The 24,400-nt window shown below is 42.4% G+C and overlaps 1 protein-coding gene across 2 annotated transcripts in view; it reads left to right on the top strand.

The window, feature by feature from the left end:
* LOC139540678 (adhesion G protein-coupled receptor D2) overlaps nucleotides 1-24,400 on the top strand; it is a 143,630-nt gene that overhangs the window by 87,450 nt on the left and 31,780 nt on the right. For both annotated transcript variants that reach the window (XM_071344530.1, XM_071344529.1), the window contains one exon: nucleotides 16,915-16,994. In XM_071344530.1, coding sequence (XP_071200631.1) covers nucleotides 16,915-16,994 — 80 coding nt within the window. The remainder of the gene's footprint in view (nucleotides 1-16,914; nucleotides 16,995-24,400) is intronic.

The raw sequence follows: 24,400 nt of genomic DNA, 5'->3' as shown, positions 1-24,400 counted from the left end.
CTATAACTCTATTTAACAGAATGAACATTACCCAATACCAAGACATTTTATCCAAAAACCTGCTTTGGTTCTACCAGGAGGATGACAAGTGGTTCTTCCAGTAAGACAATAACACAAAGAACTAATCAAAATCCACAAAGGAATGGTTAATTGGATCACAAAATAAAAGTCTCAGTCTCTGGACTTGAACCCCATTGAAAACCTGTGGTTTGAACTGAAAAGTGCCGTCCGTATGTGCAGTCGAAGGATATCAAGGATCTGGAAAGATTCTATTTGAAGGAATAGTCTAAGATCCCTCCCAACGTGTTCTCCAATCTCATAAAACATTTTAGAAAAAGGCTGTGTCGTTATCCTCACGAAATTGTTGTCATCCTTGAAAAGAATTATACGAATACTGAGCTATATTGTATGCTAAAAATGTTTTTATTATGTTATACTAATACAATTGCTCAGAGAAAGAGATTTTGTTTAACAGGTAATAGAAAAAAAAATCTCATACAGAGAGAAACTGTTGACATGTTTCAGGGCTTTCACAACAACTTCTTGTTTAATATTACTGTCGAAATATAATATAATTCTATAAGTTCTAATAGAAAATGTTTTTGTAAAATAAATAGTGTTAAGTCAATATAAACAAGGGTTCTAATGGTCAGATTTTCTCCTTTAGCATCTGTTGTTTCCCTTTTATTTGCGCACCACATTTTTGAAAATATATTTTATTTATAATACTCAATGTTGTTGTTTCAGCTCCCCCTTATTTTAATGGACTTACTGACAGTCAGTGTTTCTTAGCGCAACTATAAAAACCCAAAATAACAACTGTGAAAGTGATGAAACAAAAGTGAATTCCTTTCGACAGAAATATTGAAGATTTGTGCGTTGTCCCTGGCCAATAATAAATCAAATAAAGTAAGTCACGGGTATGCTTCCCTAATGGCCCCCTATTTCCTACATAGTGTAATAGTGTTAACCAGGGCCCATAGGTCTCTGGTCAAAAGTAGTGCACTATATAGGGAATAGGGTGCCATTTGAGTATGCAACTTAAGTGAAGTTGTCAGTGCGCATCCAGCCAGGATTCTATCCACATAGCACTCTAGTAAAAAGTAGTACACTATATTGGGTGTAGGGGGCCATTTGGGACTCAGCCTAAGTCAAGTTGTCAGCGCGCAGCCTGCCATGATCTGATCCCTAGTGCTGTCTGTCGTCTCTGGGTGCAGGCCCATCTCCTGTAGGTGAAGGAGAAACCATATGGCTGTACTGCTAACATCTGACTCGCCCCCCTCTTAACATGTGTTCCTCAGCATCAGCTGCAATTAGGGGCCTACCATTGCGTCTAAATAAAGGGGCTCGCCTCTCTATTGCATGCAGCCGCAGATTACCCCCAGAGCTCCCCACCAACACCAATGTGGTGCATGGGGATGGGGGGATGACTTCTCCTCCTCCATCCCTCTTTCATTCCCTCCCTCCTGGCCCGCTGCTTGTCACACACGTTTAGCCTGATTCATTGACACGCCACAGGATCTGGGGCCTCCCAAAACGCCCCAGAGACAATGACAGCATCACCTTCTCTCCTTCAAACTCATCTGTAGTACACCTTTTTAGTCCTCGTTCACCTTGTTCAATCAAAAGCTGCATGTGGAGGTATCCGGAAAATGTCTGTTTGTGTGATCATTAGCACAACATTGATGTTGTGAAGCTAAAAGGAACACCAGAGCGCTCTCTCGCTGTTTTTCTGCCTCACTGTGGGAATTTCCATATACTGGTTTTGATTGAATAGCGGCAGTAACGGGGTAAAGTTATCGTTTCCAGCTAGCCATAACATAGCATCGTGATTCTTAATCCACCGTATTGGTTTAGCCTGTTTTCTGTTTTGTCTGCTGTGTTCCAGCAAGGTTAGTTTGTGGAAGTCACCCTATCACAGAAATAAGAGAGTGTATTGAAGTGTACTACCAATTTCTATTTGTCAGGTTTTACTCATTTGATTTATACTGCAGCTCTCGAAAGACGATAACTTGAAACGTCATTGACGCTTTTCCGTGTTTATCCGTGTCAAAACAGAAACGCTATGTTTTCAATTACCGATTCCAGTTGGGAAAAACAGCTGGGCACATCTATCCAGGTATATGCTCCTATTTTCTTAAGGAATGAGTCCGTTGCATTGGGGATTGGCATCACATCGATAATTGCACAAGCAGAATTACAGACACCAGCAAACCCTGGTGCGGCGAGAGGGAGGTGTACTCTCCATGGTGGCTTATGGTCAACGTCTCGCTGATGCAAAGTGATGTGTACTAATTCTACATCTGGTCAAACAAAACAGGCCCCAGAAGTTCAGCCAATGCAAAAATCACTTCCCTTTTTCCTCTTCCTTTCCTTCTTTCCTCCTGCCCTCTCTTTATTCAAGCCATTTATGCATCTTTATTCATTTTTCTCCCGTCCACAATGATTGACAAATAACTGGGGGTGACCTTGAAGGTTGTATGCTTTGAGCTTTAGCTTGCTCAGCCTTTGTTTAGTGGATCTGTGCCGCTGTATCAGGGCCTTGTCATTTGGACTGAGGCTTTGAGGACTTGATTGTAGCCTACAGTCTAAATACCCAAACAAACTGCTGGGGCCAAAATGTGCTATTGGTTTGCTGTGTATTTACATTCCTTCCTTCTTCTCACTCTCTGTCTTTCTACATCTCTCTCTCTTCTATGTTTCGCTTTCTCTCTTGTCTCTCTCTATCTCTCCCGTCTTTTCCTCTCTCTGTCTCTTCTCACTCCCTTCTCCGCTCCCTCTTATCTCTGAATGGCACATGCAGGATCTCTGGCTTAGAGTCATATGTTTACATGAAAACCAGTTTGGGGGGGAAGAAATTACATTTTGAGATTTCAATTTAGGAATTCCATATTCTTCATTTCCTTTTTGCTTGGGGCCGTATTATGTGAAATCTGTAATTCATTCTGAGGTAAACTTTAACTCTGGCACCCGTATGTTCTTGCGCTCATGCTCCGGCACTTCATATTTATCAGACACACACACAGGCAATGAACAAAGGAAAAGCTGAAATATTGAAAGCGTGGTGTCGCTCTTAGGGCGCTTTAAGTGTGAATGTTTATGCATATGCACTCGACTGTTTCAAAGCGTGCCGGGTTCCAAATGTGTTTTCCTACTCGTTTCGCATACGGCTTGCTTGAGCAAAGTCGGGGACAGAAATCTATTCATAATTCAAAGAAACAACAACGTCGAGTTGAAAGCTATAACAAATTGGAGGGAAAAGTTGAATTTGTATCTTCTTAGGAGGCTGACTCCATAATACATACTGCTCTCACTGTGTGGTAATGGGATATATGATGGATGGCCAACCAGCATAGACTCCCATTCCTTCTCTTTGCTATTCATCTGTTTATCTATTTATTCATTTCTTCCGTCATCCAGTGAGACCCAGACTAACTGTGGATTTGGCCCAGGCTCTGGAGGGTTCGCCGTAAGTGGCCTAAAAGGGATATTTCACCCAAATTACACAATGACATGTTGGTTTCTGTACTCTGTTAGCAGTCTATGCAGTAAGATGTCAGCACTCCATACTTTGGTTTTGTGTACCTGTCCACTGTCTTCAAATGTGTCACTTTGTAATTTGGGTGAACTATCCCTTTAACATGGTTGTTTATCAAAAGAAGGATGGATACTACAATTTACTATAGATCCTGTAGGGCGTTTGGTGTTGATAGATGTCATTGGTGGCACAAGGTGCAGTGTGGCTTTGGCTTCCTCAAAGCAGATTTGATGTGGTTGCTGTGAGCCCATAAGTTAACGGTACAACTGTCTCCACTAATCTATTGTGCCAAACAACACTCCTTGGCTGTGGTATGTACTGTACTGTATTCACGATATACCATGCCTCCTCAGACCTTATTATTGCTAAAGTACCTCATACAACTTTAATACTTTGTTGAATCACAGTACATTAACAATCAATGTCTGGACATTGTACCCGTCTTGTAGATTATGCACTCTAAAAAAAAAAAAAAGTACTTTAGAAGAACATACTGTACATACACCATTACAACCAAACCAGTTGTTTCTCAAGATGTCACTCTAGCTAGCCAACCTCGACCTAAAGAAGTGAAATTCCTGATTTTACCTGGATTATGTTGGAGAGGCTTCCATTAAAAAACACCCTCTGTGTTCTGTTGGACAGGTAACTCTTTATCCACAATATAGCATGGGGTGTGAAGCCGTAACACAATCTTTTTCTTCCAGAAGCAGACTATGATCGATAATGTCGCAAGCCATCCTGAAGTCTTACAAAACAGCCCCCACAATGCTTTTCATCATCAGCCCATCATCAGTCTTTTGTGTAAGTGCTGTGCTCGTTGAATGTCCTTGCCTATAAGCGTGCTGAAAGTCTGTTGTCATTTTGTTTACTGTAAAATATAAACTTTTTTTTTTTCAAAAGTTTAGTACGGGTTGGTAACAGGCTGATTGGTTGGCTATTTGAGCCAGTAAAGGGGCGCTTTACTATTCTTGCGTAGCAGAATGACTTTTGCTTCCCTCCAGGCCTGAGGGCACACACTTTCTAGTAGGCTTAGATTGAAGATATGCCAAATAGGAGTGGCAATATCGTCCTCTATTATCCTCAGTAATTTTCCATCCAAGTTAATAATTTGTTCAGTTATACTGTACTTGGATGTGTAGTGTCAGCGTTTGTTGCTGGCATGTTTGCTAATCTTGACAATGAAAAAATCATTAAAGTAGATGGCAACATCAGTGTGTTTTGTGCTGAATGAGCCATCTGATTCAATGAATGAGTTTGCCTTTTTGCCCAAAATTTCATTTAATGTGCTCCAAAGCGTTTTACTATTATTCTTTATATAATTAATCTTTGTTTCACAGTGTAGTTTCATCTTTTTATTCAGTTTAGGTCACATGATTTCTCAATTTGCAGTACGTTTTCGAATCGGTTGTGTCAAGTGCAGCAGCTACTGTAGTTGCTCCTCATTACACACATACAAACCAGCAAATATTATTTTAATCATCAACCGAGGAATTACTACAAAACGTATTGTATGATCTCTTATACACTATGTTAGGCCAAGCCTTAGGAACTTTGGTTTTCCTAGATATGGCTACTATATTATGATCACTACATCCATTGGATTTGGATACTGCTTTAAAGCACATTTCTGTAGCATTAGTAAAGATGTGATAAATACATGTTGATGATTTCATTGCTGTGCTGTTTGTAACTACCCTTGTAGGTTGACTGATAACCTGAACCAGTTTGAAGCTTTTTCTTGAGTGGGCAGCTTGATAAATGCCAGTCAATATTAAAATCACACAGAAAATATACAGTTGAAGTCGGAAGTTTACATACACTTAGGTTGGAGTCATTAAAACCCATTTTTCAACCACTCCACAAATTTCTTGTTAACAAACTATATATTTGGCAAGTCGGTTAGGACATCTACTTTGTGCATGGCACAAGTCATTTTACCAACATTTGTTTACAGACAGATTAATTCACTTATAATTCACTGTATCACAATTCCAGTGGGTCAGAAGTTTACATACACTAAGTTGACTGTGCCTTTAAACAGCTTGGAAAATTCCAGAAAATTATGTCATGGCTTTAGAAGCTTCTGATATGCTAATTGACTTTGGTGCGAAAAGTGCAAATCAATCCCAGGACAACAGCAAAGGACCTTGTGAAGATGCTGGAGGAAACAGGTACAAAAGTATCTATATCCACAGTAAAACGAGTCCTATATCGACATAACCTGAAAGGCCGCTCAGCAAGGAAGAAGCCACTGCTCCAAAACCGCCATAAAAAAGCCATACTACGTTTTGCAACTGCATATAGGGACAAAGATCATACTTTTTGGAGAAATGTCTTCTGGTATGATGAAACAAAAATATAACTCTTTGGCCATAATGACTATCGTTATGTTTGGAGGAAAAAGGGGGAGTCTTGCAAGCCGAAGAACACCATCCCAACCGTGAAGCACGGGGGTGGCAGCATCATGTTGTGGGGGTGCTTTGCTGCAAGAGGGACTGGTGCACTTCACAAAATAGATGGCATCATGAGATAGGACAATTATGTAGATATATTGAAGCAACATCTCAACACATCAGTCAGGAATTTAAAGCATAGTCGCAAATGGACAATGACCCCAAGCATACTTCCAAAGTTGTGGCAAAATGTCTTAAGGACAACAAAGTCAAGCTATTGGAGTGGCCATCACAAAGCCCTTACCTTAATCCTATAGAAAATTTGTGGGCAGAACTGAAAAAGGGTGTGCGAGCAAGGAGGCCTACAAACCTGACTCAGTTACACCAGCTCTGTTAGGAGGATTGGGCCAAAATTCACCCAATTTATTGTGGGAAGTTTGTGGAAGGCTACCTGAAACGTTTGACCCAAATTTAAACAATTTAAAGGCAATGCTACCAAATTCTAATTGAGTGTATGTAAACTTCTGACCCACTGGGAATTTGATGAAAGAAATAAAAGCTGAAATAAATCATTCTCTCTAATATTATTCTGACATTTCACAACCTTAAAATATAGTGGTGATCCTAACTGACCTAAGACAGGGAATTTCTACTAGGTTTAAATGTCAGTAATTGTGAAAAACTGAGTTTAAATGTATTTGGCTAAGGTGTATGTAAACTTCCGACTTCAACTGTACCTCTCTGTTGATATCACGTACATTATCAAGCATTTCACACATGTTATCCAGATACTGACTGTTAGCACTTGGTGGTCTATAGCGGCTTCCCTGAATAATGGGCTTTAAGTGAGGCAGATGAACCTGTAGCCATATTACTTCCACAGTATTTAACATGAGATCATCTATACGCTTTACAGGAATGTAGTTCTGAATATACACCGCAACACCACCCACTTTGACATTTCTGTCTTTTTTGTAGATGTTATAACCATGTATTGCTACCACTGTATCATCAAAGGTATTATCTAAGTGAGTTTCAGAGATAGTCAGAACATGAATGTCATCTGTCAAGTTATTGATTTCATGAACCTTGTTTCTTAGGCTACATATGTTAGTGTGGGATATTTTTAGGACTTATTGGATGCTTGATTGTTTTTATTGCTTTACTGGGAAGCTTATCAGAATTAGACATGCTCATGTTATTTATGTTTGAGCTGATAGTGCAGGATGAGCCGACCACAGTGGACTTCCTACTAGGTCACACCGCGTCAGTGCTAACAGTATAACTCTGGTTCATAGTCACAATAGTTGCAGGCTCAACAGAGGCAAAAATCTCCAGGTCTCCTTCATCTTCAACCTTGTTTTTGCTCCCAATCAAGGGCGTTGCTCAGGGACCCGTGTTGTCCCCCACTCCCTTACCACTCCCCTGGGGGTGACCTCTCACGTCCCGCCCGCACCGCTGCTTGTACAGGCCCCTGGGAGATGGAGGGGTGGGGTGGGGTGGGGGGGGCAGGTATAGCATAGAGGCAAGGTGACAGCACTCTAAACCAATGGCGCATCAAGACACTTCTTCCCCGGGCAGCAGGACCGTAGATCAGGACAGGGAGGATGGCGGAGCGACTGAGGGTGACAGGGGAATAACATCCCTTTCTCCTCAATCGACAGGGACCATAACTCCTGCTTCTCCAGGGACAGATTGAGAAAGGCAATAGCCAGGGGCTGTGAAGCACGGATGCTTAGGAGAATTGAAAGTTAAAGAAGCAGCGGTTGGGACTTTTTGTTATTTTATTTTTTTTGTCCCTTTTTTATGTATATATAAAAAAAAATCCTTATAAAACTATCGAACAATAAATCCTATGCGTTCTTGCACCCCCCAAAAAATAAAAAACATTATTTTATATACACTGAGTGTACAAAACATTTAGATCACCTCCCTAATATTGAGTTGCACCTCCCCTTTCGCCCTCAGAACAGCCTCACTTCGTCGGGGCATGGACTCTACAAGATGTCGAAAGCGTTCCACTAGGGATGCTGGCCCGTGTTGATACCAATGCTTCCCACAGTTGTGTCAAGTTGGTTGGATGCCCTTTCTTGATGCACATGGGAAACTGTTGAGCGTGGAAAAACCCAGCAGCATTGCAGTTCTTGTATGTTTCAAAGTATTTTTTGCTACTTTTTGATATCTACCATGCCTCTTAGATTATGTAGAGCAAGACCAGGATATTTGAACCAAACGGAGTTTCCCTCTGAAGCTTCACTTCCTGGTCCAGGCTTAGTGGTGTGGAAAATGTGATGCATTACATTTTCTGATTGTTATACTGCTTGGTGTGTTGTAGTGTATTGTATATTTTAGAGTACTGTGATGAGCTGGTACTAATGATAGTGTACTGTTATGAATCACTGTGTTACATGGTCTTGTGTCTCTCAGAGCCTGTATGGTTACTGCTGCATCAGGTCTGAGCTGTCTCACTCACACCATCTCTCCTTCTTCCTCTCTCTATCTATCTATATCTCTCTCTCTCTCCCTTCCTCACTTTCTCTCTTTCCCCTCTGTCTTTCCTCCCGTCTCCTTCTCTTCCTCACCCCCCCATCCCCGTCCTCTTCCACCTATCTCTCTCTCCATCCTGCCTGAGGCGAGAGCCTCCTCCTTCTCCATGCATGGCCACTTTCCCCTGGGGAACAGCTTTTATTGACTGATCAATTTCACAGTAGCTTATTGAATGCCTTTTAATGGTTTCTTTATTTTCAATTATAATACACTGTGTCTCGCCTGACAACGTGGCAACCGACAACGACCCAATGTACTCACCAGAGAGCAGCGAAATTTTAAACCCCCATTTTGAGAAATTACGAATGTTTTATGTGTTCGTTGTAATGTGTTTGGGACTTTTATTGTCACGCTGTGATAATATTGTCCTAAACTGTGTGGGGCGAAAAAGATTGACAGGTTGAATATCATTAGTCAAGATATTATACCAATAGTGATAATAAATAAACACTACACAACAGAAAACATCAGTCAAATCACATTAAATGAATTCATATTTGTGCTGGTCGAGATGTAGGCCTAATACATTCCACCATAGAGTAGCTTGCGATTTCCAAGCCCAGTATGGTCACTGACTAGACGAGGGGAAGGGTACATTTCAATGTGCGTTGGAGATTAATCGGCGGCATATAAAGAATTGGGATTATTACTTTTAACTCGCCTCCAGGCACTGTCATCAAGTTGATGAAGGCAAACACCGATAGGTCTGGTAAATACAGTGGATGAAAGAAGAACTGCTAGAGTGTTATGGTGTGTGTGTATATTGGATGGTGGGGATTGTGTTTGTGCGTGCCTGCCAGCCGACCAGGTTACCAGGCACCTGCTCCACTGAAGGTGAAAGAAGTGCTCACTTGAGCTCATTGAAAAGTAGATGTGACAGTAAATTTTTCAGCCTCCCGAGATGGGAGATCTTGTTATAGCAGTCAGGATGGGGGTCAGGGCAGTGGCTGTTGATGATTGAGGAAAAGAGAAGTAAATTCATTCTGCTTCAGGCACTTTGTCAAGTGCCAGTAGCTTACCGTTGAGAGCCACTCACCCATCACTGTGTTACGGCCCCAGAGGTCACCCTCCCGTCGTAAATCAGAGTCGCCTCGCCTCGGCTGCTAAACCTATTGCCTGCTCTCCTATTGCCGCTCCCCCTGCTCCTAGTGAAATGAAAACGGAAGATCAGCCAAGCCCAAGTTGCTGCTGCTGTATTGAAGAACATAACAGGGGCATGCATGTAAGGAGATGACTGGGACTGGGAAAAAACTCTCTGGGAGCACTCCTCCACACCACATGTTGCTTCTGTTTCATAAAAGCCACCTCTCTTTTTTCGCTCTCTCTCTCTCAATTCAATTCGATGGGCTTTATTGGCATAAAAAAACACATGTTTACATTGCGAAAGCAAGTCTCTCGGTCTCTCTTTTTCTCTCAGGGTACATATCGATCCTCACGTATCAAGTCATTAAAAACTGTGTTTTCTCTGTTTTTTTCTTCTTCTTTCTATTGTTTATGAGAATGAGGCAATTAATTGGTCTGTTTAAGTTGGAACAACCCGTTCCTGGTGGTTTATGATGTGTATAGCGTTTTTGCCACCATTGCATCGATGCAGTTGCATTGCCATCAGTGACAATGTTTTTGATTACTCCTGACAAACCTCCTTGGAGTGTTAATTAAAAATGTCAGCAGATGTGCAGGTGTGGGAGATCATTAGGAGACACAGGGCCCCCTTGTTCACACACGCACTTGTCTCGCCACACCCCAGCCCAGCGTGCACACGATTGCACACACACAGGCCTCCACAGCTCAGAAGAGAAGTTATCAGGAAAGGGGAGAAGAGAAAAGGAACAGAGAGGAGAGGAGCAAGGGAGAAGGGTGGAGAGGATAGAAGGACGGAAGAAGAGAGAGAAGAGGAGAAGGAAGGAGGAGAGGAGAGGAAACAGTGATAACACTCTAATCTGCCAGACAACAGAGAACCAAACCAGAAGCATATCCAAAACCAACTCAACCAGCAGGTGCCTTAATAACATACAACCGTCAATCCTACACACCTACAAACTGTTCTAGGATCAGCATTAGTCAGCCCTGCAGTATCCAGTATCTCTCACTTTGGGTTTCCATGTCTGAGTGATGGCGCTAAATGCCCTAACAACAGCTGCAAGCAGCACGAAAGCTATCAGCAGCGTGTTTCTGGATCTCCCCCCAAAGTGCGAAAGGTCTGATGATACTCAAACATGCAGTGTTAGTTTTTCTGGTGAAACGTAAGCTCCAGTCTACAGAAGGATTCCTTCATTTTTCATTATTTTCTCGTACTGCCATCACGGCCCAGAGCTTTGGACCCAGCCAGGACTCAGTTCTGGCCTCACGCAACTCTACATACAGACCTTCACAGGGTGCCTCCAAACCAAACATCAAATGTACAAAACGCAAACCCCCAAAGGCTCTCTTTCTTTCAACCTGTTAATTGATATATTATGAAATTATTGAAATCTTGTGTGGCCATGTGCAAACATTTTTCTGGGATGGTGGGAAAGAGAGAGGAGAGAGAAAGAGAGAGGAAAAGGGATCCAGTGTGTGTGTGCACTGCTGTTTTTAATATTCCTTCTTATTAGGGTGTGATTATCCTCCCACGCCTGGCTTCTCTCACATGATGACTGGAAGAGGAGCGGGGAGACCAGGAGAGAGGACCCTGAAAACCTGCGTTTTCACCTCTAACTTTACACTTTCATTTCAGCTTTTTCCTCAGTGAATCAGCCTTTTTTCTTAAAGTAACTGTGCATTCTGAATGCCAAATGACAAAGATAGTTGATTTACAAAAGTATTTATAGAAAAATTGTGTCCGTAAAATAGCTATTTAAATATATGGATACTAGCCTACAATGGATGTTCAGGGTTTGTTTAAATATTAGGCAATTTTGAGTATTACTGCTCTTGCATCCCTTGAGAAGAGTCATTGGTGTATTTGTTGATGGTATCATGCCAAACATTGTCGACGACCTCTGAAGACTCCCACCGTTTAACAGGCGCTAACATCAGCCGTAAGCGAACGGTTAGCCTTTTCCAGCATCTCTCTCCCAGGATGTTTATGCCTTTGTTTGCCTCCTCTTCACGCATACACACACACTCGCGTCCAAAGGCCTCTCCAGTCAGCCGATGCGCTTCTGCCGCTGCTCCTCACCGCCTTCAACATACTCTGGCACAGTTTTGCTAACCTTTCAAATAGAAAATGGTCCCCAGTTCCACCCTTTGATGCAAATCGCCAGAGCAGGCTGGATACATGCCACTGAGGATGCTGGCGACCGTGCTATGATCTGACGGAATATTCCGTGCACCGAGAAAAGAAAAAAAAATGGAAAGAAAAGGACGAAAAAGAGAGAGAAACAGGATGGAGGGAAGAGGAAGAAGAAAAAAGGCAGCGAGAAACTGTGCAGAGCAGGTCTCCGGGGCCCGACCAGGCACTTTGTATCGTACATATATCACCTGTCAACCACGGGCTCTAAAGAGACACACAGAAACACAATGGAACTGACAGATGGTCCAAAACAAACCAAACCTGGTTTGATGCTATTAAAAGCTGTTTACCTCGGCCAGACGGCTGCCTGTGTGTGTGCGTACGTGTCTGTCTGTCTGTCTGTCTGTCTGTCTGTCTGTGTGTGTGTACAGTATGTGTGAGAAGGTGTTTGTGTTTGTTCTGTGTGTGTGTGTGTGTGTGTGTGCTGTTTCTTAGCTCCCAGCGTTTCATCCAGCTCACTGTTATGTTAGCAGCTCCCAGGCGGCAGTTCTAAGGCCGAATAGTGCAGTGTGTGTGTGCTCGTGTGTGTAGGAGCTGTACCACAATTAAGATTAAACAAAAGACGCAACATAGTGAAACATTCTCACTGATAACTATGGTTGTTGTTGGACACCAGCTAAACTCTCTTTAAGCACTGACTGATCCCCCCCCCCCCCCCCCCAAGCGAAGGGTAAGAGAGAATATCCTCCTTCCCTATCCCCCTTCTTCATCCCATCCTCCCCTCTAAAGAGGTCTGACACCTTAGAATGATGAACCCCTTAAATGTACTGAGCTTTCTCATGTGGACTTCACCCCCCCACTCTGTCCATGTAGATGAGACAGAGACAGATTAAGATATTTCTGATGGGGAGCGATTTGAGCGCAACACGCTAAATTAATTCTGGTGGAAGCCAGCCCACCTCCTATTACTGACACATGACAACTATGAGAGAGGAGAGGAGTTGACAGGCCGTGGGTGTGCGTGTGTGTAGGTGTGTGTGGAAGTCTGATTACTTTGCAAGAATAACGTGTTACATTTACTGTATCAGATGCAGTGTCAGTTGCAGTTATAATATTCCTATTCAAAGTTTTTTTTTTTTGGTTTGCTTAAGACATATGATGATGGACTTTGGGCTCATATGGGCTTCTGAATATCTGAATTTTCTCCATTATTACAAGAGTATAATTAGTCATTCAGAGCTGACAGCCTCGTGTGTGTGTGTGTTTAATTTAGGAAATAATTAATGATTACTTGGCCCCATTACATAGTTTATTAGGCATTGCATATTACAGTATCCTGATATTAGGAACACCTTCCTAATATTGAGTTGCACCCCCTTCTGCCCTCAGAACAGTCTTAATTCTTCGGGGCATGGACTCTACAATGTGTCGAAAGTGTTCCACAGGGATGCTGGCACATGTTGACTCCAATGCTTCACACAGTTGTTTCACGTGGGCTGGATGTCCTTTGGGTGGTGGAGCATTGTTGATGCACACTGGAAACTGTTGAGCATGAAAAACCCAGCAGCGTTGCACTTCTTGAAACACTCAAACTGGTGCGCTTGGCACCTGATACCATACCACTTTAAAGGCGCTTAAATATGTTGTCTTGCCCATTCACCCTCTGAATGGCACACATACACAATCCATGACTAGAGGCTTAAAAATCCTTCTTTAACCTGTCTCCTCCCCTTCATCTACACTGATTGAAGTGGATTTTACAGGTGACATCAATTATTTATTTATTTAACCAGGAAAACCCATTGAGACCCAGAGTCTCTTTTTCAAGGGAGACCTGGCCAAGAAGGCAGCAACAATCATTACATTACAGAACTAAAACATACAACAATACAATACAAGTCAACAACATGATCCAGCCTAAAAAAAAGCATTTACACTCTTCTGTAACAGAGTCAGGGATCATAGACTGACCAGGTGAATCCAGGAGAAAGCTATGTCATGTTTTGTACACTCGGTGTGTGCATTATTGATTCAGCTGTCCATGCTCTGATTGGCTCCAATGATCGCCATTGGCTCATCCCTTGTGTTTGGTCTGTTCCATTCTGATTGGTCAGTTTAGAATTGATTAGTCAGACATTTGAGTCCGAGATGATAAAACATTTTTAGTTGCAGACAACCTTTTGACATCTCAGTTTACACAAAACACACTGGAATAAGCTATCTATGAAAACTTTGGAGTACATGATAAAAAACACTGACAAAAGCATAGTCTAAAACTACTGGTCCTGAGTTGTGTATCATGTATTCTTATTTTTGCTTGGATATGTCTGTTAATACTTAATTCGATTCCCTGCATTCTGCAATTCACAGATTATTGTGGTTGACAATTATTTTCCACAATTTCAGAAGATGCGCTGTTCACTTAGGATTATCTGTACCACATACCCTGTAAAATATGTTACCTTTTGGCAATTTTTGCTAATATTTTTAAATAGGAAAGAATCTCCTTATTACAAAAGCCTCTACTTGTAATACCCAAGGGAGTGCCACAAATATTTTCTTCCCCAAACAGTCCAAGTGGTTCCATGTTTAGTATGTTTGTAAAGCGGTGTGAACAGAGACGTGGGACCGCAGAGGCCTCCCTCGTGGTGGAACTATGCCTGTTGATTTAGCATGCTACGGTTCCCATGGCATTACAGTGAAAAGTATCGGAGTATTATACAAGTATACTGTATGACATTCCACAATTGTGTGTGTGTGTGTTGCTCCAGATTGCTTCAAAAATACTTTTTATTGAAGCACAAGAACCAAAATATCCAGGGATGGATAATAATGTGCAAACTGAATTGAAGAAAAGTTGTTACTTTGTGTCACTTCAGTAGAGGTCAATGGAAGTCCAAATCAGATAGAATAGATAAGAGAGTGTGTGCTGAAATAGAAGTGATCCGGAATCGAACCATGCTCTCAGTGGTGTTTCAGAGGCAGCGGCTTAGACCACGAGACCACCCCAGGCCATTCAGACAATATCCTTATCTGAAGTGACCATTGTGGTCAACAGTGATCATTTCCTCATAAATACACTTTCCTGTTTGTAATTTAATTCACTCTTGGAATGAAATGTCCCAAACACATGTTCCTCCATAACAATATAGGGCCCTATAAAATCTGCGTTGCCATGAACAAATATAGAATCATGGAATCCAGACATTTAAACAGAATTCAACAGTATTCCAAAATGTATTGAGTAGGAAGTAGGAAAACTACTAAATGTGTTGAACTTGTTCGAAAATGCATTAAATTGCCCAAGAGTTTCGTAATACCTGAACATTATGCATCAGTGACTCGTATTTTCCTTCAGCTTCCTGAAGAGTGAGTGCGCGTTTGTCTACCACTGTGTAGCCATTAACGATGATGCTAGTGTAATGACAACCGTCTTCTGGTAGATGGAAAGGCTTTTCCAAAAACCTTCTCAATTAGATGTTAACCACAAGTAGACTATGGGTACCTGGCAGAATGATATTATGATTATTTGCATCAATCCAGTGTCCACTCTGCAATCACATGAGCGCTACAGAAACATAGCTAATCTAACAATAGCATCTGGCTGGGGTAACTACAGCCAAAAAATATACAAAAATAATCCCAGACCTCAAAAGTGGTCTCCTGATGTGGTTTAAAGTATTGTTGTGGACATGCAAAATCCAATGTGGTTGTTTTTCTCTCTCTTTTTTTGTTGTTGAAAAACTGAAACCTGAAAAAACTAAATGGAGTTTGGAGGGAAAAAAACTAAACAGATTTTATAGGGCCCTAATAATTCAACCCTCAATGTACTTTTAAATTCAACATTCAATTTACCTCAATCAATCACCCTGTCACGCCATGAACGTAGAGATCCTTTTATTCTCTATGTTTGTTTGGTCAGGGTGTGACTCGGGTGGGAAAGTCTATGCTTTCTGGTTCTTTGTTTTTGGCCGGGTAGGATTCTCAATCAGGGACAGCTGTCTATCGTTGTCTCTGATTGGGAATCATACTTAGGCAGCCTTTTTTCCTTTTCTCATTTGTGGGTTGTTTTCTTCGTTTATGCATGTATAGCCTTACGGAGATTCACGTTCGTTTTTGTTGTTTATTGTTTTGTTGGCGTCATTTAAAAAATAAAGGAAAATGTACGCCCACCACGCTGCACCTTGGTCCGGTCATTTTCAAGACGACGCTCGTGACACACCCAACTACCTCGTACCCCAGTACACTGACTCAGTACCGGTACTCCTGTATATAGCCTGTATATAGCCTCGTTATTTTATTGTGTTACTATTTTATTTTTTATCTATTCATAAATTTTCTTACTTTTTAACTGCATTGTTGGAAAAGTACTCGTAAATAAACAGTTAATGGTAAAGTCTACAATAATTGTATTATTGTATTATGCGACAAATAACATTTGATTTTATTTGATTTAAAGCTATTTCTTGACGTCTAAATCAATGAAAAGTGAACACAGTAACTGTCAAAATGCATTTCTGTTTTAACTGGCAACATTTTTGTTGTATTACAATATTGTTAAATAACAAGGACGTAAAAATGACAATCACAGTTATATCATCGAAATGATCTATGTTGAGACAAATTAAGGAAATTGTGTTAATTTAGAAACGGTTTATAGGATAAATAAAATTGGGATGTCTTCATTACTTATTTACTGTTGTATTACTTTTTACAGCGAGGAAACGGGTAGGCAACACTAGTCCTCGAGTGCCGCAGGCACTTCATGTTTTTGGTTTAACTAACCTGGACGACCAGGTGTGTTCGATTCAGGCGATCACTAAATTAGGTGTGGTGCCTAGTTGGAACAAAATCGTGCAGTACTTGCGGTACTACAGGAACAGGGTTGCCTACGCCTGGCGTAGACTGAAAGAACAATTATTGGGAGCGGCCACATTTTTTTATAATTTTAATTTTATCTTATCTTTTTACTTATCAAATCACTGTTAATTGTAATACTCCAATATATTAGATAACACATGTTTTCAAAACTCCTTGGCTGAGTGATGTGAGAGGTAGGTGAACCAGACAAACTGACAGTGTGTGTGTGTGTGTGTGTGTGTGTGTGTGTGTGTGTGTGTGTGTGTGTGTGTGTGTGTGTGTGTGTGTGTGTGTGTGTGTGTGTGTGTGTGTGTGTGTGTGTGTGTGTGTGTGTGTGTGTGTGTGTGTGTTTCCTTCAGGTCAGCTGTCCATTCCTTGTGTCCCAAAGAGCCTAAAGGATTCCCACAGTCATGCTACAGGTGCCTTGATCCCCAGAATGGTAATAACACACATACTGTACACATACACATTTAGTGCATTCGGAAAGTATTCAGACCCCTTCACTTTTTCCACATTTTGTTACGTTACAGCCTTGTTCTAAAATTGATAAAAATGTTTGTTTTACTCATCAATCTACACACAATACCCCATAATGGCAAAGCAAAAACAGGTTTATAGAAATGTTTGTAAAAAAATTAAAACTTATTTACATAACACTTCAGACCCTTTGCTATGAGACTCGGAATTGAGCTCAGGTGCATCCTGTTTCCATTGATCATCCTTAAGATGATTCTACAACATGATTGGAGTCCACCTGTGGTAAATTCCATTGATTGGACAAGATTTAGAGAAGTACACACCTGTCTATAAGGTCCCACAGTTGACAGTGCATGTCAGAGCAAAAACCAAGTCATGAGGAGGAATTGTCTGTAAAACTCTGAGACAGGATTGTGTCGAGGCACAGCATTGAAGGTCCTCAAGAACATAGTGGCTTTCATAATTCTTAAATGGAGGAGGTTTGGAACCGCCAAGACTCTTCCTAGAGCTGGCCGCCCGGCCAAACTGAGCAATCGAGGGAGAAGGGCCTTGGTCAGCGAGGTGACCAAGAACCCGATGGTCACTCTGACAGAGCTCCAGAGTTCCTCTGTGGAGATGGGAGAACCTTTCAGAAGGACATCTCTGTAGCACTCCACTAATCAGGTCTTTATGGTAGAGCGGCCAGACGGAAACCCATTTTCAGTAAAAGGCACATGACAGCCCACTTGGAGTTTGCCAAAAGGTCCCTAAAGGACTGTCAGACCATGAGAAACAAGATTTTCTGGTCTGATGAAACCAAGATTGAACTATTTGGCCTGAATGTCAAGCATCATGTCTGGAGGAAACATGGCACCATCCCTACGGTGAAGCATAGTGGTGGCAGCATCATGCTGTGGGGATGTTTTTCAGGGACTGGGAGACTAGTCAGGATCGAGGGAAAGATGAACGGAGCAAAGTACAGAGAGATCATTGATGAAAACCTGCTCCAGAGTGTTCAGGACCTCAGACTGGGGCATAGGTTCACCTTCCAATAGGACAACGCCCCTAAGCACACAGCCTAGGCAACGCAGGAGTGGCTTCGGGGAAGTCTCTGAATGTTCTTGAGTGGCCCAGCCAAATCAAATCAAAGTTTATTTGTCACGTGCGCCGAATACAACAGGTGTAGACCTTACAGTGTAATGCTTATTTACAGGCTCTAACCAATAGTGCCCAGACTTGAACCCGATCGAACATCTCTGGAGAGACCTGAAAATAGCTGTGCAGCAACACTCCCCATCCAGTTTGACAGAGCTTGAGAGGATCTGCAGAGAAGTAGCGTCATACCAAAGAACACTCGGGTCTGTAATCGCTACCAAAGGTGCTTCAACAAAGTACTGGATAAAATATCTGAATACTTATGTAAATATGATACTTCAGTCGTTTTTTTGGTGTGAAATTTGCTACATTTTCTACAAGCCTGTTTTTGTTTGACATTATGAGGTATTGTGTGTAGATTGATAAGAAAACAAATTAATCCATTTTAGAATAAGGCTGTAATGTAACAAAATGTGGAAAAAGTCAAGGGGTCTGAACACTTTCCGAATGCACTGTACATACACACCACTTTTAGATCTGTCACTCCCTCCTCTGGGCCTTTTGGGCTTTCTAACAGGCTAAACACTGGAGGTCAGGCTGTGGCATTTGACCTTTGAACCCAAGACAAAAACAGCTTAAGCTCCAGGCCAGGTGATTACTATAGAGCGCTACTGTATTCAGGGCAGCCCAGTAATGTTTTAGTCTCCACCTCGGCCCCTTTCCCTCCCTCCTGTCCTCCCCTACTAATTCCCCACAACCTCCCCCAATATTTTCATGTCTCCCCCTTCTCTCTCTCCCCTTCCTTCCCTCCCGCCTGTCCTCCCCTACTCAATCCCCACCACTTTTACCATATTGCAGGTCCTCCCCATGTCTGCCTCTCCCTCTCTCTGTCTCCCCCTTCTTTTCACCCTGGTCTCTGACCCTACTAGTAGGTTTCCCATGTCCTCCCCCTTTCTCCCTCAACCTGTCTCCCATGTCTTCCTCTGTCTACTGTCTCCCCCTTTCCCTCCCTTCTCTCTGCTGTTGTCTGATCCTACCGGAGGTCCTCAGTCAGCACAGCAAGCCTCTGTGCTGGAGGTCAGTGTGAGGCCTAATGTAAGGTGAATAACTTGGGGCTGAGTAGCTAAGGTCCAACTGGTGTATGTACAGAGCAGTACAGGGGACATATGTATCAAGCGTCTCAGAGTAGTAGTGCTGATCTAGGATCAGGTCCACTCTGTCCACATAATCGTATTCCTTGTGATCTAAAAGGCATAACTGATAATAAATCAGCACTCCTACTGTGAGAATCTTGATATTTATGGCCCCAGAGAACAGGCCATCTACTTTGACTCAGACATTGACTTTTGGTCCTCTGTACTGAGCAAGCGAGTTGTTTTAACTTCCCTTGAAGTTCTGACTGACTGGGGCAAGGATCACCAAGGAGATTCAGCCGCAGGCCAATTTTTTTCTTCGGTGGACGGTCGGGGGGACGGAACATAATTACAAATCATTTGTAGACTGCAAATAGACCACAAGAAGCCCAAACAGATATAACATTTGACTAAAACACAATCATTTCAAACCTTTCCTTACGTTTGTATACGATCACATAACTCTATTATGCGTGGGAATACGGGAACAGATTTCCAAAATTCAAATCACTTGGAGCTGATTTCTCTGTGTTTTTACAATCTTTTATGTCCAACAATGAAAATTCACAACAACACCAAAAAATATATGATTTTTTTTTGCTCAGAAAACTTGGGAGGCCAAATAAAACTACCCACTGGCCGCCAGTTGGGTAACCCTGGACTAGGGCATGCCGTGTGGGACGCCTCCACATACATGTCTCCTAAATGGCACCATATGCAGTGCACTACATAGGGAATCGGTTGCCCATTTCAGCAGACACTGATGTAATGCTGTGAAAACAGATCAAACAAACGCAACGACAAACAATGAGGAAAAAGTGGCAGTTTGATTTGAATATAGATTGTGATAGTTACAGGGAGGAATAAAGATGACAGAGCCCACATCAGACATACTGTACCACTGTACTATAGGCCCCCTGGTGGACAGTGGTGGGAGAGCATCAGTAGTCACATCACTGTCTTTCATCCCTTGCTAACCCAGTGTGTTTGTGTGTGTGTCCTGTGGATAGTGCTGTGTGTGTTTCTAGCTGATTGTGCAGTGTAGGTGTGTGTATGTCCAGGGCAGCGTAGAAACGGTTACTGTCCCATTTCTGATATGATCATGCTTGACTTTGGCCCCTTTGCTCTGTTTGGTTTGGGTTTCATTTGGGTGGTCCACTCGATCCATGTGAAGTGTGTATGGCTGTTTGAACTTGTCTGTTTCTCTGTGGTGCCTGGCGTGACCTGAAACCTAATACTTAAGTACACACAATTAAGTTCACACCAGAGGTTACATGGGGAAATAGGCCCTTTCCCAGAGGTGTGAATCAGTTCAACCTGTATACAAGAGCCAGAGGTTTCTCACCACTCATGGTTCAAGGTTAAGAATTTCTTTGGTTGGAAAAGAGGCGGGTCTGAGACCTGGTTGGCTGTCCCCGTGGAGATGGTGCCTTGACAAGCAGAATTGTCCAATCGTATATCCTGTTATAGGATTTGTTCTGATCAGCTGTGGTGAAAATATCCCACTGTGCAGTAATGTCCAGAGTGTTTTCATAGTTTACAGTGTCAAGAGTGGGTAAAGTAACTGCCATAATAAAGGAAACACGAATGTAAAGTTGGGCCACCACGAGCCACCAGAACAGCTTCAATGCACCTTGGCATAGATTCTACACGTGTCTAGAACTCTATTGGAGGGTTGCAATACCATTCTTCCACAAGAAATTCCATAGTTTGGTGTTTTGTTGATGGAAAACACTCAGGCACCGCTCCTGAATCTCTGGTTTGAGATATGGTGACTGAGACACAGACAAACAAACACACAAACACAAAACCCCATATGGTCCTTTGAGACCACTCTTTCAAAGTCACTTACTCTAGTATGGTATATAAAATAATGGGCGACTGGGCATCTCTCTAAGCATGATGGGAGGTTAATTCTAAATTAACTCAGGAACTACACCTGTGTAGAAGCACCTGCTTTCAATATACTTTGTAACCCTCATTTACTCAAGTGTTTCCTTTACTTTGGCAGTTACCTGCATATACAGTGCATTCCAAAAGTATTCAGACCTTTTTCCACATTTTGTTACATTACAGCCTTATACTGAAATTTATTAAATACACACAATACCCCGTAATGACAACTCAGAAACAGTTTTTTAGATATTTCTGCAAATGTATTAAATATTTTAAAAACCGAAATATCACATTTAGACCCTTTACTCAGTACTTTGTTGTAGCACATTTGGCAGCGATTACAGCCTCAAGTCTTTTTGGGTATGACGCTACAAGCTTGGCACACCTGTATTTGGAGAGTTTCTCCCATTGTTCTCTGCAGATCCTCTCAAGCTCTGTCAGGTTGGATGGGGAGCGTCACTGCACAGCTATTTTCAGGTCTCTCCAGAGATGTTCGATCGGGTTCAAGTCTGGCTGGGCTACTCAAGGACATTCAGAGATTTCCCCAAAGCCACTCCTGCTTTGTCTTGGCTGTGTGCTTAGGGTCGTTGTCCTGTTGGAAAGTGAACCTATGCCCCAGTCTGAGGTCCTGAGTTCTCTGGAGCAGGTTTTCATCAAGGATCTTTCTGTACTTTGCTCCATTCATCTTTCCCTCGATCCTGACTAGTCTCCCAGTCCTTCCACTGAAAAACATCCCCACAGCTTGATGCTGCCACCACCAAGCTTCACCGTAGGAATGGGGCCATGTTTCCTCCAGACGTGACCGCTTGGAATTCAGGCCAAATAGTTCAATCTTGGTTTCATCAGACCACATAATCTTGTTTCTCATGGTCTGAGAGTCCTTTAGGTGCCTTTTGGCAAACTCCAAGCGGGCTTTCATGTGCCTTTTAGTGGCTTCCGTCTAGCCACTCTACCATAAAGGCCTGATTGGTGGAGCGCTGCAGAGATGGTTGTCTTTCTGGAAGATTCTTCCATCTCCACAGAGGAACTCTAGAGCTCTGTCAAAGTGACCATCAGGTTCTTGGTCACCTCCTTGACCAAGGCCCTTCTCCCCCGATTGCTCAGGTTGGCCGGGCGGCCAGCTCTAGAAAGAGCCTTGGTGGGTCCAAACTTCTTCCATTTAAGAATGATGAGTCCACTGTGTTCTTGGCGACCTTCAATGCTGCAGAAATATTTTGGATCTGTGCCTCGACACAATCCTGTCTCTGAGTTCTATGGACAATTCCTTCGACCTCATAGCTTGGTTTTAACTCTGACATGTACTGTCAACCGTGGGACCTTATATAGACAGGTGTGTGCCTTTCCAAATCATGTTCAATCAATTTAATTAATTAACTTATTTTTTTGCTTTGTCACTCTGGGGTATTGTGTGTAAATTGTTGAAGAAAAAAACATTATTTAATCCAGTTTAGAATAAGGCTGTAACGTAACAACATTTGTAAAAAGGGAAGGGGTCTGAATACTTTCCGAATGCACTTTACATGCACAGACAAACGCACACACACACATAAATCCTGCTTTGATATGGTGCACCTCACATAGAATTAATTTGCCATTTATTTAGTTTTGGTGCGTCCTTCTTCCACACGTAATGAGTGTTGACCAGCAACGTGATTACAATATTCCCAATGTACACTCGTACAATGTCATGCAGTAATGCTGTATTATGTCATGTAATTTCCCCCCCAACCATTTTGGGACAGAATGAGGTGTCTACAAAAAGACAAACAAAATAAATAAATATGATTATGTACACTACATGACCAAAAGTATGTGGACACCTGCTTGTCGAACATCTCATTCCAAAATCATGGGCATTAATATGGAGTTGATAACCCCTTTGCTGCTATAACAGCCTCCACTCTTCTGGGAAGGCTTTCAAATAGATGTTGGTACATTGCTGCAGGGACTTGCTTCCATTGAGCCATGAGCATTAGTGAGGTTGGGCACTGATGTTGGGTGATTAGGCCTGTTTCGCAGTCTGCGTACCAATTCATCTCAAAGGTGTTTGATGGGGTTGAGGTCAGGGCTCTGTGCAGGCCAGTCAAGTTCTTCCACACCCATCTCGACAAACCATTTCTGTATGGACCATGCTTTGTGCACAGGGCACTGCTGAAACAGGTAAGGGCCTTCCCCAAACTGTTGCCACAAATTCAGAAGCACAGAATTGTCTAGAATGTCATTGTATGTTGTAGCGTTAAGATTTCCCTTCACTGGAACTAAGGAGCCTAAACCATGAAAAACAGCCCCAGGCCGTTAATCCTCCTCCACCAAACTTCACATTTGGCACTCTGCATTCGGGCAGGTAGCGTTCTACTAGCATCCGCCAAACCCAGATTCGTCTGTCGGACTGCCAGATGGTGAAGCGTGACTCATAACTCCAGAGAATGCGTTTCCACTGCTCCAGAGTCCAATGGTGGCAAGCTTTACACCACTCCAGCTAACGCATTGGCATTGCGCATGGTGATCTTAGGCTTGTGTGTGGCTACTCGGCCTTGGATACCCATTTCATGAAGCTCCAGACGAACAGTTGTTGTGCTGACGTTGCTTCCAGAGGCAGTTTGGAACTCGGTAGTGAGTTTTGCAAACGATGACAGACAATTTTTACACGCTTCAGCACTCGGCGGTCCCGTTCTGTGAGCTTGCGTGGCCTACCACTTTGCGGCTGAGCCGTTGTTGCTCCTACACGTTTCCACTTCACAATAACAGCACTTACAGTTGACCGTGGCAGCTCTAGCAGGGCAGAAATTTGACGAACTGACTTGTTGGAAAGGTGGCATCCTATGACGGTACCACGTTGAATGTCACTGAGCTCTTCAGTAAGGCCATTCTACTGCCAATATTTGGCTATGGAGATTGCATGGCTGTGTGCTCGATTTGATACACCTGTCAGCAACAGGTGTGCCTGAAATAGCCAAATCCACTAATTCAAAGGGGTTTTCACATACTTTTGTATATATAGTGTATGTATATATATTAGCCTTAAACATGATTGTTAACTACAAGTCGTTTAAGGCTACAAGATATGGCATTCCTCCTAGAATCAGTACACCCATTCCCCCAAAAAGTCTAAAATAAATATGATTGATTTGTCAATATAATCTAACACATTAGCCTAACTGTAAGTCTCTCTGGATAAAAGTGTCTGCTAACTGACAAATGTTTTTATGTAAATTGTATTCAGAAAGTATTCACACCCCCTTGACTTTTTCCTCATTTGTTGTTT

The sequence above is a fragment of the Salvelinus alpinus genome, chromosome 16 (assembly GCF_045679555.1).
Source record: "Salvelinus alpinus chromosome 16, SLU_Salpinus.1, whole genome shotgun sequence".
Taxonomy (NCBI): Eukaryota; Metazoa; Chordata; class Actinopteri; order Salmoniformes; family Salmonidae; genus Salvelinus; species Salvelinus alpinus.
Note: the sequence above shows the minus strand (reverse complement) of the source record. Positions and strands in the feature narration are given on the sequence as shown.